General features: G+C 40.0%; 1 protein-coding gene across 5 annotated transcripts in view; it reads left to right on the forward strand.

Moving 5' to 3' along the window:
• The window catches only part of PRDM5 (PR/SET domain 5), a 158,952-nt gene that overhangs the window by 11,474 nt on the left and 130,361 nt on the right, over positions 1-17,117 (forward strand). For all 5 annotated transcript variants that reach the window (XR_012059148.1, XR_012059149.1, XM_072938001.1 and 2 more), the window contains exon 2: positions 8,158-8,241. Coding sequence is in view for 3 of the 5 variants with exons in the window: in XM_072938001.1 (XP_072794102.1) it covers positions 8,158-8,241 (84 nt within the window). In the remaining 2 variants the exon portion in view is untranslated. The remainder of the gene's footprint in view (positions 1-8,157; positions 8,242-17,117) is intronic.

The following is a 17,117-nucleotide window of genomic DNA, read 5'->3' on the forward strand; positions in this document are numbered from 1 at the left end:
ATCTTCGTCTGCCCATTTTAGTTTATTTTTATCATTTTCTTTTGTCTTTTTTGTAATCATATGTAGATAGGTTACATTTCATAAAACAGTATTACAGTCTCTCATTTAATGAGAACATTTAACTCTTTTCACGTTTAGTGTAATGGCTGATATAATTGACTTTATTCTTGTCATCTTTCTTTATGTTTATATTGTTGTAACTTACTCTTAATTTTTCTTATTTTTGCTGTCTGTTCAAGTCACTGTTCATTCCTCTCCCCCTCTTCTTACTTTGTTAGTTCTACTCCTCTTTTTCTGTAATAATTTACTTACTCTTCCCTTCTTTCATAATCAGATGCACATGATTTTTTAATTTGCTAGCTGGAGCTCAGCCATTTTCTCCACAACAACATACAGTTTCTTCCATAACATATTCATTTCTCTATTTCTTCCCTCTTCACCTTTCTTCCTGCCACTGCCCACTGCTCCCCCCCCTGCCTCCACCGGCCATGCAGCTTTGGGGATGCTTTTATTTTCCTGCCTTTCTTCCCCGCAAAATCCTGAGTGTTGATGCAGTGGTGTGTTACTTACATCCCTTGTTGTGAAAGTATGTCCTTTGTTATTTCAAGAGTTGTTATTTAGCTTGTATATTCTACATATCCAGTTAGTGGTCTTACATTAATTTTGTGTGTGTATGCACTTGGTATTCATTTTCTTCACTAATTTTTGTCCTTTGTTCTGATTCATTTGTTAAATTAGAGACTTTTTGCAGCTCTTTTTCTCATTAAATCTTGTGGATAATATTCTCTCTGAATCTGTGTATGTCATCAAGTGACTCTCCTTCCCATGTGACTATAAAGGATTTCCTGACTGGGTAAGTGATTCTCAGGTTGTTTTATTCATCTTTCAATTTATTCCCTAAAAGTATTTGACTGGGAAATTATGTTTTTTCACTCTTAAAAATTTTTTTTGAGTGCTATACTTGAATCTCCTTAAATCCCCTTATGTAATTGACATATTCCTTTTAATTAAAGTAATCCATCGCCTGCAGAAGTCCTTTTTTACAGGGTAGGAATTTAATTTTTCTACTTGGTCTGTAGGCAACTGGGCCTCTTTGCATAGGCAGTTTGCCTTGTTCGCTTTATTGAAGCCCAAGGTTGGTTATTGGAGAACCCTTTGTGCTACCAGCCCTGCCCTTAAGCAGAGCGGCCTCTATTGCCTTGGGCCTGCAGTGGCAGATAGACTGTCAATGCCCTGCCTGTTGGCTCTCTGGTCTCCTTGCCCTTTCCTAGGCTGCAAGGATAGGAAGGACTGAGGGCTGTGGCCCTGGCCTTCTCTGACTTTCAGGTTCTTCTCAGGATGCCCTGCTTTCCAGTCCTCAGCACTGGCTCTTCTGCTATTTTCCAGTTTGTTACTCAGCCCACTTGAAAGAATGTCTTACAGCAGTTCTGTGCCAGAACTTAAGGCTTCACTCATAGGCAGTTGCCTGTACATGCTAGCAGTAGTTGTTTTGCTCACGAGAAGCAAGTAGCTTAGAGCTGGGGTTAAAGGAAAAAGTGTCACATTCAGGTCACTGTATCCCAGAATCACTTCTCTGTCACAACTTTCCTCCATTTCACAATTCATATTTATTTTATAACTGATGCAGTTCATAAAGAATAATTTTGATATATTCTGGGCACTAGTGCATTTTCTTTCTTTCTTTCTTTCTTTCTTTTTTTTTTTTTTTTTTTTGCTTGATGTTAGCTGTATCAGCTCAGAGCAACAAGACAACTGCAGCTATCTAAACCTCTAGATATTCTCCCTATAACAAGGTGGGCATTTGCTGCTGTCAGTTCAGTGACTCATAATGTCAGGGTGGAAGTCTTTGCAATTCTCTTGGCCTCAAAATGGCTGCTTTAGCCCCATCTATCATGCTCTTATTCCAGGAGTGGAGAAAGAGGAAGTAACCTGCAGCTGACTTAGCTCTCATTTAAGAGCCTTTGTGGTAGGTTCTTAGAATGATTTCTAGCTTCTAGGTTGTTAGCTCTCCTCTCTATCTAACTGGGGGACTGGTAAATGTAGTTTTTCTACCTGGATACATGAGTACTCTCAACAAGGTCAGCGTTGTGCTGCTAAGGAGAATGCGTATAGGGAGGCAACTTGTCTGTACCTAGGCAGTCATAGAAGGGAAAGAAGATTGGATATTTTTCGTATTGAACTTTTTAGCAATGAACTTTATTGATGGCCCTATTGTACTGCAAGGGCACACACATGCACAGTAGTTTAATACTGAAATATAATTATGTTCTAAGTGGGGACTCTAGACTCCTTCTGTGAAAAACATCATTATTTCACATACAAATGATTCAACTGCAGATTGATTCACTTTAATATAATTTATTTCATCTCTATGTATATATATTTTTATTTCCTGAACCATTTCAAAGTAAATTACAGACATTATGATGATTTATTGTTCCATATTTCAGCATAAGGACATTCTCCTAAATAGTCATACTATCATTTTAACATCCAACAAAAATAAATGATTTTCTAATATCTTCTAATTCTCGCCCACGTTCAAATTACTCCAATTGCCTCCAAAATGTTTTCATAGCTGTTTATTTTTGAACCAGGATCCTCAAGGACCACCTGTTACACTTGGCTGTGTCTATTAAATTGCTTCTAACAGTCTTCCTCTTCCCAGTATCTCTCTCTCTTCATTCTCTCTTTTTAAATAGTAGTTACTTTCTGAAGACATCAGGTTAATTGTAGAGTATCTCACAATCTGAATTTATCTGGTTGTTTTCCCAAGGCACATCATTTTATGTGTTTCTTATCTTCTGTATTTCTTCTAACCTGAGAGTTAGATATAGATTATTTTACTTTTTTAAAAACACACCGACATTGTGTAGTACACACTTCTCCCCACCCTCAGGATACTTTGTACATTGGAGAACATCGTGCAGTTTTGGCAGCGGGAGGCAGGATGGCACCTAGGAAGCATCCACCTCCCTCTCTTACGTGTTGTATCCGTGTGCTCTCCTCCTTGGTAGCAGGACCCGCCCAGGTGCTGGGTGAGAGACAGGACAGTGTGGAGAGGGCTCCCTATGTTCACCTGCCCGTTCACCTCTAGAGGTGCCTGGAGAGTTTGGCAAACACCCCCATCACATCCCTCTGGTGGATGCTGAAGGATGAAGGGCTGGAATGGTTAACTTCACACTGCTTTGGAGCAAAGGGTATATAATATCTAGTTTCCCCCTTAGTAATGCCAACACTGGGTTCACGTAATTCTTCCATTGTAAATGTACTTTGTGCTTAACCAGTAATCTGTGAGCTAGTATCTATTTTACTATCAACCTTTGGCCTAATGGTTTTAAGGATCATCCATTGATGATCCTTGCCTGAATCAGCTATATTATTAGGGATTTCCAAATGATGATTCCCTTGACTATTCCTCCTTTATTTATAAGTTAGCATTCCTCTGTAAAGAAGAGTTTCCTTAATCATCTGCTGCTGTCTGCTTAGTCTGACCTGATGTTATTATTGAAAAAGTAGGACAAAATGCTTAGTTTTCTCTCTTTATTAATTTTAGTAATCTTTAATGATGGCAAATGAGGCTTTTAAAAAATTCTTTTTTTTTTCTCTCCAGCAGTCACTATGGAATTTGTTAAAGTGTCGTAATCAATTACACTCTTATTTTCTCTGATTCTCAAATTGTTCTAAATTTGGTCTGTGGAAGCTCTTTCTAATAGGAGTTGAGACCTGGAAGGAATCTCAGAAATCAGCTAATCCAGGCCCCTAAGTTTTATAGGTGAGGGAACTGAAGCTCTGAAGTTGGTGACATCCTAATGTGTCACAGATACTTAGTGGCAGAGCAAGGATTCGGATCCAGGTCTCTGGAGGCCTCAGCTAGTGCTTTTACCACTATGTTAAGAGAGACATCTTCAGTAAATCTTGCTTTCAACTTCTTGCTAATAGTATTTATCGTAATGAGAGACAATGGCCCACATGTTTGCAGTCGTATTTTTTTATTAAAAGTTATTGTCTAGTCCAGTGGGTCCCAAATTCTGCTTTGTTCAGGGACAGTGAAGAAGCGCCATGGTAGGCTCGGGATTGAGCCAGTCTGAGAGTTGAGTTTGACTTGGACAGTTTGGGGTCTACAGGTTGAATTTGTCCTATGGTCACATTTTATTTGATCTGCACAGAATTTTGAAAACATGAAATTCGTTGTCAATATAGAATAGTAGTGATTTCACATACAAATTTGAGTTGTCAGCGTGTCCTTGACGTGTTTGTTGTCTGATGTTGTGTTGCTTTCCTCCCTAACCTTGTAAGCGTTTGACGTAGTGACTCTGTAGTTAAAGTGAAGAATTCTAGGAAGGTTTCTTGCAATGAAGTTACAGATTGAAGGTAGTATTAATGATGCAGACACACGTGAACAGCAAGAAGATGGTAGACCTGAGAGCTTTCCAGCTGCTAAATCACAGAAAGTAAAACCAATGATGACAGGAAGTCAGCTGGAAAATTTGGGGTTTTCAAGAAGATAGTTCGAAATGTTGGTTTCCTTCCTGTCATTAATTATGAACCTCACCTCGGGTGTTTAATATGCTCATGCACATGTATATGTATATTTTAATGAATCCTTATGAAAAAAATTTTCGTTTTTGTAGGTCAAAAATGGTCAGATATTGGCAGTTTCATGTGGTTCAACTAAAAGAAAAAAGTAACACATAATGTGGGGTGAGTGCCCTAAATCTTCCTTTCATAGGTGTGTTACGCAAGCAGATTTGAAGCCTGCTGAAATCGGAGAGATTTCCTTAGGTTAGGCATTCCATAGAAATGGTTAGTGAATAAAGCAATGGATATATTAAAATTATGATTGTAAGAAAGTGCTGTTTGTGTAGTAGAAACAACAATGAATAAAGAGTTGTAGAAGGAAGTAGGTGGCAGTTGCTGGGGTCCTTAGAGGAAGGCTTCCAAGTGGAAGTGGGTCTAGTAAGTTATAAAATCTTCATCAAACGCCACATATAAATTGTTTTAATTATCTGCATTTTTTCTTACCACAATTGTGTGGATAATTAAGAGTTCACTATATTTTTATAATCTTGCATCCACAGAAACCCAAGTTTATTTGATCACATCATTTTAATACACTCACTAGTATACTTTCCAATGTACTGCCAAGGAAGGCAGTTTTACCAAATGCAGAGGGCTAAATATACTTATAAAATTACCTCCTCTGTGTTCTTTGTTTTTATTTTTTGGAGGGAGGAGATAATTAGATTTATTTATCTGTTTGGTGGAGGCACTAGGGATTGAACCCAGGACCTTGCACATGCTAAGCATATGCTCTACCCCTGAGCTATACCCTCCCCTAACTCAGCCAGACCCTTCTTCCTATGTTTTAGTGTCAGTGTTTTTCAAACTGAATTGTAACCCATTGGTAAGTTGTGAAATTAACTTTATTGGGTCAAAACTAGTATCTTTTCAAAAGTAAAGTAAAATAGAGTAGAAAATATGGAATACATGTACAGTGTAAGGGTAGCATAATTTAAAGAAATTTACATTTTAGTTTTATATGTGTATGTTTCTGAGTACAGCTGACCTTTGAACATAGTGGGGGTTAATCCATGCATAATTTATAGTTGGTTCTCAGTATCTGCAATTCTTCCACATCCCTGCAGTCAACCCACCAGGGTGATGTAGTTAAAATATCTGCATAAAAGTGGACCCACATAGTTCAAACGCGTGTTGTTTAAGGGTCAACTGTATCTATGTGAATATGCTAGGCTGCGATGCAATACATACTTCTTACCATGGGCTGAGGACAAAAATCAAAAGCCGTATTTATTACAGTTTGGTAGTTTGCGTTTATGATAGAGTGATTGCTTTCTATTAATAGCAGGGCTTTAAGGTCTCAGTTCTGATTCTTATTTTGAATTTTCAAAGCTGTATATCCTTTAATAATCTTACTAGGCCTGCATCCAACGAGGCTTTTTTCCCCCTGATCCCAGTGCATTTTTTGGGGTTTCCATTCCTTCCTTTTCAGTCCTTTGAACACTGCTGAATTGATCGATTCAATTTTCTGTTTCTTCCAAATGCATACTGCAGAGAAGGACTGACTGGCTTGGGTAGATCAGTTGCAGTGGGTTGTGGGTACTGAGATGATTACCTTCTGCATTAGTTGACAAAGGCTAAATTCATGACAAAGTGGAGTGAAAAATTGAACTATATATGCCTTAATGCCAAATCCTCAAATTCATTACCAAAACATGCTTTATTTTTTGGCCTTCTTCTGGATTGTCTTTAGCATCAGTCAATTTCTTCCTTCATTTCAGCAGTCAGTGCATTGTGGGCACGGCACGGCCTGAGTAATTGCTAAACGTGGTCAGTGGGAAGTTGGCAGAGAGGCCCCAGCCTCCTGGGCACCAGGTCGTTCTGTTACTTGTCAGGGTTCTGAGTGGTGACGTGGTTAAGTGGACACGGCCTGAGCTGTCTACTCACAATAAGCCACTGGTTTCCAGCCCTTTCTCTGATCTTTGCTGGGTGATAGACCATCATCAAGCAAGTTGTTTCAACTCCTGAGTCTCAGTTTATTTACTGTTAAATGGGGGATTCCCACATAGGATTATTTGGTGTGTGGCACATAGTAATTGAGTCCCTGTTAATTTCCCTCCCCTCTTCTTTCGTTTCTTATACAGCTTTTCTTAAGTGACATTAATACCAGTGAGGTTCCATGTTGAAGGAAGAAGTGATGACCTTTTAAAGATAATCATCTGTGGGGCTGTTGTGCCTGCCGGAGAGGGGATGCTGTGTGCCATTCTCAGCATGGAAGGACCGAGAAGCAGAATGGTGCCCAGCCTGTCTGAAATGTGCTCGATAAATATTATCAGTATCAGTAACTCCATGTTATAAACAGCAGTCTCCCTGTTTCTTTGGTGTACTGGTGCTTAAGTGATTTAGGATTATAGTCTTGATTTCAGGGATCTCTGTAGCTGTTTACTGTCCCCCAGGTAACAGTAAAGAACAGATCTTCTTGGCTCTGCCATTATTTGTGACTCTCAGAACTTCTTTTCTTTGTCTGTACAATGGGAGGTTGCATTAACTAGTTGTAGTGTCTTTAAGCTTTAACATTTGACTGTTGCCAGGAGTTGGGCTTTCTGTTGTTCATTAAGGAATTTATATTCCTTGAAACATTGTTTTGGTGGTTGTTTTCCCCCCGAATAATGTTCGTCAGAAGTTCCCCTGGATATTTTGTTGGGTTTTTTCCCTCCACCTCCTTGTGAAGGGAAGGGCTCTACTGTGGAATGGTCACAGGCAGGTTTGGAGGAGGCTCTCAAAGGCATGAGCGACCCTGTCTCCTCTCTGCACACATTTCTACAGAATGTCTGGCTGCACAAGCCTGGCCCCATGCCCTCTGCCTCTCCAGTGTCTGCTTTGGTTGCCTTAGTTGAGGAAATAGTGTTGCTTACCCATAGGTCCCTCCCTGCACGGGCCAGCCGCTCCTGGTGTGCACCAGCGGCTCTCTCCTGGGAACTTGTCCAAATGCAGCTCCCCACATCCCAATCCCAGAGAGTCTGATTTTAATAAGCACAGGACTCCGAATTTGAAACAAGTGCCGCTGGTGCATCTCACGCTGGTGATTCCAAGCATGCACTTTGAGAAACCTTGATTTGTCGTGTGCCCCCTTGGTTGTTTGAAAAACTGGCAGGAGAATTTAAACTTTATTTATGAACAGTCTTCCTCTGAGAATGGCAGACCTACTTCTTTCTTGTTCATAATTGGGATGAATTTATGATTTTTATGGAAACCAGGTGATTTTCTGCCTGGTGGGCTTGTCTCTCAAGTCAGGCAGGACTCAGTGCTTATCATTTTAAGACCATGTGCCAGGGGCTGCAGAGGTTTGAAACACATGATGTTCAGAACCTTGTCAGAATTTTAATGTTGAGCAGTTTAACCCTTTTATGTTGGCTCCTGTGTTGGGGATTCAGGCTGTTCAACTGAAAGTTGATTAAGTTGGATTTTATATATGTAAATACTTCGTGTTGGGTAAATTAGTTAATGTTTTAAATGTATCTCAATCATTGGGCATGAAGATTTGAAGAAAAAAATTTTTCCAGGGAGTAATAATAGTTTATTTTAGTAACTTGATTATTGTACTAATCCTTTTTCAATGTAATCGTCACTACCCAGGGTGAAAAGTTTGGACCATTTGCTGGAGAGAAGAAAATGCCTGAAGACTTGGATGAAAATATGGATTACAGGTTGATGTGGGAGGTGAGGATGTGACTGTTGTTTTAAATACTTAAAATATGTTTAATTGCATTTATAAGGCTAAGTTAATAGATATTGATTCCAGTTGACTAGGCATTGAAATGTTCTGATTTTAAGGAATCTGAGTACCTTGAAAGTTTAGCATTTAAAAAAATGCTATTGAAATACCTTACTAGACAATTCTTTTAAAACCCTGCAGTTTATATAGTTCATCACTGAAAAGAAGTTTTTCATGCATATGGATGTTTGGATTTCAAAATAAGCATATTCTCTTTATGGATTTAGAATTTGATTTCTGTAAATGAAATTCCACTTTTCCTTTAACTTTTATTTCCCAGTTGTAGTTCTAATTGCATAGAGCTCTGTGTTGGAATGAAAATCCCAGCTTAAAATGTACTTTACCTTTAAAAAAATACATTTAAAGAGCTGTGACACCATAGGTAGTCTTTTGTAATCTAAAAATCTCTCTAATGCAGGAATTTGTATATGCAAATGTGCATCTGTAGATCATGAGAATTTTCATCCTAGTTTATGCCAACCATTTTCATTACTCTTCTTTTCTAACCTTTAAAAGAAGAAAGGGCCTGAGAGATGGAAAAGCAGAGATACAGATACTGTTGAAACAGAAACTTGCAAAAGAAAACTTGGCCCCAAGGATTTTATTTGGTGGTTTATGAGGAGGGTGGGAGTGAGATATGTGTAGGTGGGGCTGAGAGAAGTAGGATTGTAAAATCAGAAAGGGATAAAATACTGGAACAGAGAATGACACATAAAATGTTTCTCTGAATATGTACTTTTCAGTTAGGGTCTCCAGAGAAACACAACCAATGGATGATATATATGTGTGTGTGTATATATGTGTTTCGAGGCATTGGCTCTCATGACTGTGCGGGTGGTGGGTGGGAATCTGTAGGCTGGAAACTCAGGAATAAATGTTTTAGTCCTGAGGCAGAGCTCCTCTGGCAAACCTCAGTTTTTGCAGTTAAGGCCTCTGATTGGATGAGAGCCACACACAGGATTGGCAGTAATCTCCTTTATTTAAAGTCAATTGATGGTAGATGTTAGCCACATCTACAAAACACCTTCACAGCAAAACCTAGGTCAGCATTTGATTAAATAACTGGCCTACCATCTGGCCAAATTGACACTTAAAACGCACCTTAATGTATTCTCTGCAAGCGAGATACATATTTGAGCATCGTCGTATTGCTGAAACTGCTGGATGTGGGAGTGGGGTTGCTTAAGAAGAGATTCTTAAAAGATTTCTGCAGTACAGGTGATGGGAAATAGAAATTCATAATATAGTCTTCATTATGATTTAAGTAGAAAATGTCATTGATTTGCCTTAATTTAACATGCTGTTTGAATTGTTTACTTTTATAAACCTAAAAGTATTTTTAATGGCTTTCACTATTTTTCTGTAAGGTCTTAATTTTCTCAGCAGTTAATTTTTTTTTTACTGTGAAGGTTTTCAAAAATGAAACATTTATGTGACAAAAAAAGATAACCTAAATAAGTCATAAATGATAAAAACAGCAATTATCTAGGTGGTTGTTAATGACTTTTGATATTTGCTATGTTCTCTCTGAAAATTTTAGTGGTCAGATTACTGTCTTGCCCAGCTGGTTATGATGCATTGCTGAGCAGATGATGATTATAATTTTTATTTTGAAAAAAAGACTTGCATCTAGGAAACTTAAGGAGGCTGACAGAGCTGCAGCAGATCATCTCGTTTTGCACTATGTATTCTCATGGTTCCTTGATGTGCTTACAGTATTATTGTTGCACATTAGCATTCTCAGTCCTCTCGCTTTGCCACCCAAAGAGCTATTGATTCTATGCATTCTGTGTTCGGGTACTGTTACAGTCACATGACGATGGACGTTCTTATTTTATCTTACTCCTTATTTTATGCTTGTGTTTTGAATAAGCAGTATTTGTACTTTTGACACAATTCAAAGGATATTGATGCAGACTCTCCCTGTCTGTCCCCTTCAAGCCTGCTCTTTTCACCTAAGATTCCTGTAACCCGTTAGTTCACGCACCTTTCCCCCTACTCTGTCGTTTTTCCATCTCTGAGTCTGGCCCTTCAGGGTGGATGGTCCGTCATTCTCTGCTCTGTCCAGTTGTGCTGCTCAGCACGGCAGAGGAGAGGCTCCCTCAGTGGTGGATGGCTTGCCGGGGCAGCATTTGAAAAGCGATCAACATTTTTTGAACTGCAAAGGTTTACTGCCTGCCACCTTCAGTCTTCTTCCTTATGATGAGAGAGCTGCTTCCCAGCCTTGAGCTACATTATTGAAGTCCATTTTTATTACTTTAGCCTTGGAGGTGCCAGGATACAGAAGGAGCACAAAGAAAGGAGAGTGACTGGTCCTACCATAGGCCTCCGCTCTGGGGCCCTTCGAGCCCTCTCAGAGGGAGGTAATGAGCCTTCCCTCCTCTGGTGGGGAAATGAGGACTGGTTATTTAAGTCCTTTCTAATATGCCCCACAGCTCCAGAGCCAGCCATTGGCAGCTCTCAAATGGGTAGCGCTTGTCCTCCAGCCAGTGGTTACCTATGTGTGGTTATGGAACACAACCCAGGTCCTGTGGTAGTCTCGGGAAAAGGGTGCCATGTGAAAGAGCACGTGGCACAGCTCTTTCTCAGTTTGTATTTGCACTTGGCTTGTGGTGCCTGCAGTTCTGATGGACAGGGCCAAGAGCCCCTAAGAAGCCCGTTCACACCAGACAACTGGGAGGTACCAGTTAGGATGGAGCCCGCTGGTGTGCGTACGTCCCTGTTAGTTTGGGACAGGGCATAAAGGCATCTGAGGGGTTTGGCGGGAAGCACTGACATCGTCTGCTGCCACCTTCCTCTCCCCCCAGAGGCGCAGCTTGGTACTTACGATGCCCTCTGGTTCTGGGCACTGACCAGCACCTCGGCCTCTTTCTGTGTTGGCCACCAGGATTGAGATTGGAATCTGAAAAGACTCATCTTATCTGTCCTTAAGGCTTCTTGATAACATCAGATTTTTGATTTTCTTTTAAAGTTAAGTGCATTAGCAGAAGAATTCTGGATTTCTCAGGCCTCGGGCCAATTACAGAGCGTGAGGTTGGAAACCAGTGCTCGACTGTAAATGCTTCCCGTTGATAATTTGATGGCATGTGCCCAGTTGTTTGTATTGTATTCTGTTCCTCCCTTAATCAGAAGTCTTTTTGCCTACTTTTTCCCAGGTGATTTGGAGACTGAGATATGTTTCTTTCCATGCTCTACCAGCTCAGACTTGCTCTAAGACCAAAATCCATTCATGTACTGTTGCTAAAACTCTCAAATAATTTTTGTTTTTAAGTCCCCAAGACCTTCTCTTCCTATAATATTTTCTTTGGTATTTCAAACCACAGTTCAAATGCCTCCTCTCCAGGCACTGGCTCTTACTCTAGCACATACTGTTAAGTTTTGTACCTATAGAATGCAACAGAGATTTTATTGCCACTTGCTCAGCCTGTTATTCAGGCATTCCAAAGTGGCTCTCGATGAATCCAGTGTCTTCTGGAATCCTGCGAACAGCTCTGCTTTGTTGGCTATGCGTCTTCCCTTTTCCCAAGGCGTCCTCTTGGATTGCCTGCTGCATTGTACTAATATTTCCAGTAGAGTCATTTATTCCTGAACTTTGCATTTATTCTGAGATCATAAAGGTTTCAGCCCCTTCCTTTTTCTTTCTCTCCCACTCATGCTGAATTCATGTCTGCTTCTTAGTCTTTGAACAGTTCAGCTGATGCAGATGGGTGTTCAGGGGTGTGATCTGATGTATACTGAACCAGAATATCATGCCACAGTTCAGTGATACTGGTGGTCCTCTGTGGACAGTTCTTGCTGTTAGCTGGTTATGAACTCACATGCAGAATCCCAAAGAACCAGATAACAACTGGAGATTCAAGTGAAATACCCCAATTTTGGCTGGTGTTTTTATAGGAAAAAATATCAGATTTCTTTTACTTAGGTACAAATTGATTTCTTGCTATTATATCACCTATAAGTTAGTAGAAGGGTATCTCTCTCAGTACAAAAGCATTAGGGAAAAAGAAACAAAATGGGGTCTAAACTTTGCTTTTTAAAAAAGGCCATGCTCTTACCCTTAAGGAGCCTTAAGGAGCCTTAAGGAGCTCTGGTCTTGTAAGGGTTCCAGAGGTAACATACTGTGGGGTACACAGAGTGTGATGAGAGCAGTCTGCTTTACCTGTGTGAGACTGATTTAATATTTAACAAGTTTTACCTTTGTTTATTTTTCTAAATCTGTTCCCTTGAAGATTGATGAGGAAAACTGTATTTTTTACATCTGAGGCTAGTGGAATCGCCAGGGCAGTTAGTCGTTACAATTTACTAGATAGCTGCATATTACAAAATGTAGAATGTCAGACTATCAGGGTTTTATTTATTTTTGTCAGCAGAAAAGATTTTGTACCTCTGGGTAAATAACATGTTTTCAAAGACGTAGCTACCGAAAATACACGATTACAGTATTTGCAGGTGTTTTGGTAGGAGTCGTTGCTCTCCCGCAGTTAGAGTAAATTATTATTTCAGTATAAATGTACATACCAGGTGAGCTGGGGCCCCTTTTGTATCTGAGTTTAAAAACAATCCAAATATATATGGATTATTTCTGGAAACTTCCTTCCCAGCCTGCAGTCTCCACTTCACTTACACACTGGCAATGTGTACTAATTAATAACCCCTCTCTCCTTGGTTCTAGCCAAGGAAGACCAGACAGGAGCCAGGTGAAGATTAAAATATCTACCTCATTAACGAGGTATGTATTATATGTATTATATAAAAACTCCAAGTTCATGGCTCTAGACAAGCCAGATTGGAGAATGTGACTGACACCCAAGGTCAGCATGGGGACTTCATACTCTCCTTCTGGAATCTTGCCTGTTGTACCAGAAGTATACAAAGTGGGCACTTGATACTCTGCTTCTTAAATCTTTGTCTTTGCAGGCAAGAGTTGGGTCTGCAAGGTAGATTCTGAATATGTTTGTCCATCAACTACATGGAGAATTGTGGCCTGACTCAGTTTGCAGTGTAATCGGAAAGGAGGATCCCGGAGAGCAGGGGAGGCAGGTCTGCAGCCTGTCCGGACAGCACACCTGGGTCTGATGGTAGGTCTGCTTAGGGCATAGCAGGGAGCTGGGCGTGAAGAGGAGTGACTGCCAGGGTCTTAACAATCAGCCGAGGAGAAGGAACCATGAAGGAGGGAAAGCCAGAGTGTATTTATAATTTATCTCTCTCATGGAGGAGAAAAATGAGGAAACATGGGAAGAGGGAAGAAGAGTTCCTCACTGAGAGTGTCTACGTGTAGGATGATGGGCCGGGGTGGTCAGAGGTCAGGTCACAAGGTTTATGACAGCACCGGGAGGAAGACGTGGAAGGGATTTCCTCTGGAGAATGATGGGCTTCTCTTCGTGCCTTGAGAAGAGCGCCGTGTCTGCTGTGCGGAGAACAGGCTTGAGGGAGCAGGCGCGCCAGGCAGGAGTCTGTGCTGTGGTGGAGGAGTGATTGGATGGTGGCTTGGACGTGGGCCTCAGCAGTGGAGTTGGTGGGAAGCGGTTGGCTTCTGGTTGTGTGTTATTGGAGGTTGGAGTAACTAACACGTGTAGGGCTTACTGAGGGATTGTGTGTAGAAAACAATCCAGAATGACTTTTAAGTGTTTGGCCTGTGCCGTATGGGGGAAAAGTGGTGAGATTTCTGAGACAGGATGGCATTTCTGAGGTTGGACTTGGAGGGTGAGAGTGAAGGGCTGGGAGGGTGGGTGGTCTCCATTGTGAACTTTTGAAGACAGGGCATTGTCTTATTAACCTTTGCTCCTCAGGGCTTAGCACAGTATCTAGAACAGAAATATAATTGGATAAAAGTTTGATTCATTTTGTAGTCAACATTTAATATATCATTCATGTTCAGTAAACATATTGTATGAGTGTGTAAGTTATTTTTACCACTAGCATTCTTAGAAAATACACAGTTACAGGTTAAAAAACAAGAAACAACTTATTGAGTCCGTTGGTATTTTACTGCATTGGGTTTGCCTACTTTGCAGACATTTTCCTTTTCTTTTGTCATGAGGATGGTGATCTCAGTGAAATAGGGGTTTTAAAGAAGCTGATTGGTAGGATATTAAACTGGACATTTTGTTTAGATGTTTTTCTCTTTCTCTGCAGTTGCTCTGTGATTACAGCTGTTCTGCTGTTTGGGAACTTGATTTAGCACCAGGTTTCCAATGTGTTTTAGTTTTTGGAAAAAAAATGTTTCCAATTGTTTAAAATCTTTTATTTTTCTTTATTGTTTATGGATGTCCTCTTAGGTGTTTGGAACAAAGAAGTCTTGCCACCAAATGTTTTTCTTTTGCAGATGATAACGTTTTGTTTTAGGTTCCAAATGCAACCACTTAGTGTAAACATTAGTGGAAAAATACCACCTAAAATAAATGTCGTAGTGCATTCCTCCTGACGCTGGCCCTCTAGTTTAGGATAAGCAGGGCGATTCAATGTTCTATGTCTTCTGGAAGTTCTGCATTTGTTTTGTGGTTGTCGATTGTCTGCTTGTCACAGGGTGGCTCCTATCTGAGTATGGCAGCCAACTTCTGGCCATTCAGCCAAACCTGAGGTATGATTAGAAGAATGTTGGGAATCCAGGCTGAGTAGTTTGGTTGAAAAGAGGAACAAAAATACGGTATTTGTATTGTTGGAGTACTTCCATCATCGTGATTTTGATCACAACTTACAGCACCGTCGGATTTTTATAAAATAGATGCATTTGGCTGCAAACAGCAGCAACTTCTACTCGTTTAAATGAGGAGGACGTTACATTAAGTAAGAGGAATTTTAGTGATCTAATAGGCTTTAGGGATGGTTGGTTAATTAGCTTACGGATGTCACCGAAGCTCTTTCTACCACTTGGCTTTGCTGACCTTGGTAGGGGCTTAATCCTCGAGCTGGTGGCAGGCACCTGGCATGTTTCAAACGAGATAGTGTCCGTAAGGAGAAAGGACACCTTTTCAAGAACCGCCTTCCTGTAGTACATCTCCCCTTAGGTGTCACATATTCATTCCTGAACTGGCAAAAAGAATGGGATTGCTCTTCTCCGGTCAGAAACAACCTGGAGCTGGGGTAGACTTTCTAGGGAAGGGTGGGCGCTGGAACAAGTTTAGCCTTCTCTGGGGATGGAGGATGGGCAGGGTGTGTGTTCAGGGTCAGTGTCCCCCATGAGAATGACCACACTGGCTATTTGTTCATTCAGCAGCTGCATCCTGAATGCTTACTCTGTCCCAGATGATGTATTAGGTGCTGGGTTTATCTAGAAAGATACAAAAAGTGCCTGGAAGAAAAGGTAAATCTTAATATCTGGTGAGGAGTCCAGTATTTGTGTCTTTCATTATTTCCATGTTCTCCAAATGATTCGATCGGGGAGCACAGAAAGCACACTTAGTGAAAGTCTTTTTGGTTATTAGAACTCTTAACAGTGCTTCTATAGGTTGGGCAAGTATTTCAAGCTGGGGGAAGTGTAAATAAAGGGAGATGCACGTGCTAACCAAGTTATTATGCCCTTGAAACTCTTTTTTCGTTACACAAGTCACGTATGGCTACATGATGGGAAAAATTAAAGCAAAATATGTGAAGTCAATTATCTTTTTTTACAGATCATTCTGTGTGCGTCTCCGTGCATATTTAAGACCAACAGGAATTGTATGAGTTTTTATGTCTATCTTAACATAAGAAACAGTGATATTGCATATCTGATATGTGGTCATTGATATCCTTGTCTTTGCACTAATAATTTGTGCATAAATGTGGGAGGCATTTGTGAATTATTCTTATAGCAGCCGTATTGAGAAATAATTTATATGCCTTAAAACTCATCATTTAATACCCATCAGTAGTTTTCAGTTATGTTCAAAGAATGTGAAGTCAGCACCACTGTCTAATTTAGAATATTTTCAGCATCCCCTAGAGAAACCCTGTACCTTTTAACACTTGGTTTTGAATGTTCTTTGTACCTATTGATATCTTGTGTAAAATCAGATTTTAAAGGGTTTTCTCTCCTGGTAATGAGAACTCTAGGACTTTACTGCCCTGACTTCCCTATGTGTCATACAGCATTGTTATTAGCTGAGGCCATCATTTTGTACGTTACGTCCCTAGCCCTTGTTTATCTTATAACTGGAAGTTTGTACCTTTTGACCACCTTCCTCCAATTCCCCCTCCTGCCCATTTTGTTTTCTTATTGTTGAGTTTTAAGAATTCTTTTTATCTTCTCAATACAAGCAGATTTTTCTCCCAGTGTATGTGGTTTGCCTCTCATTCTCTTTGTAGTATCTTTCGTTGAGCAGAAATTTAAATTTTAATGAAGGCTAAATTGTCAATTTTTCCTTTTCTGAATCGGTGCTTTGGATATTGTATCTGAAAAAACCATCACCAAATCTAAGGTCTATGTAGGTTTTATTCTATGTTATATTCTAGGAGTTTTATAGTCTTGCATTTTACGTTTAGGTCTGTAATTCATTTGGAGAAGCTAGTTTTTGGAAGTTTGAAAGCCTGTGTGTGGTTTAGTTTTTGTACATATATGTCCAGTTGTTCCAGCACCACTTGTTGAACAGACTGTCTTTTCTACATTGAATTCCTTTGGCTCCTTTGTTAATCAGTGTTTTTTTAAATGAAAGCTCTTGCAGATTGCTTTTTAATCAAGAGATGACTTCAATGAGTTTTTTCTTAGGGAATTATCGGTATAGTAAAGGACAGAAATGAAAGTCTACAGAAGTTAGCAGCTCAAAAATTTCATTATTCTCTCTGGAATTCTTTGTTACCATATGAACACATAACATTTATTTATTAGGGATTTAAAATGTAA

The sequence above is a fragment of the Vicugna pacos genome, chromosome 2 (genome assembly GCF_048564905.1).
Source record: "Vicugna pacos chromosome 2, VicPac4, whole genome shotgun sequence".
Classification (NCBI taxonomy): Eukaryota; Metazoa; Chordata; class Mammalia; order Artiodactyla; family Camelidae; genus Vicugna; species Vicugna pacos.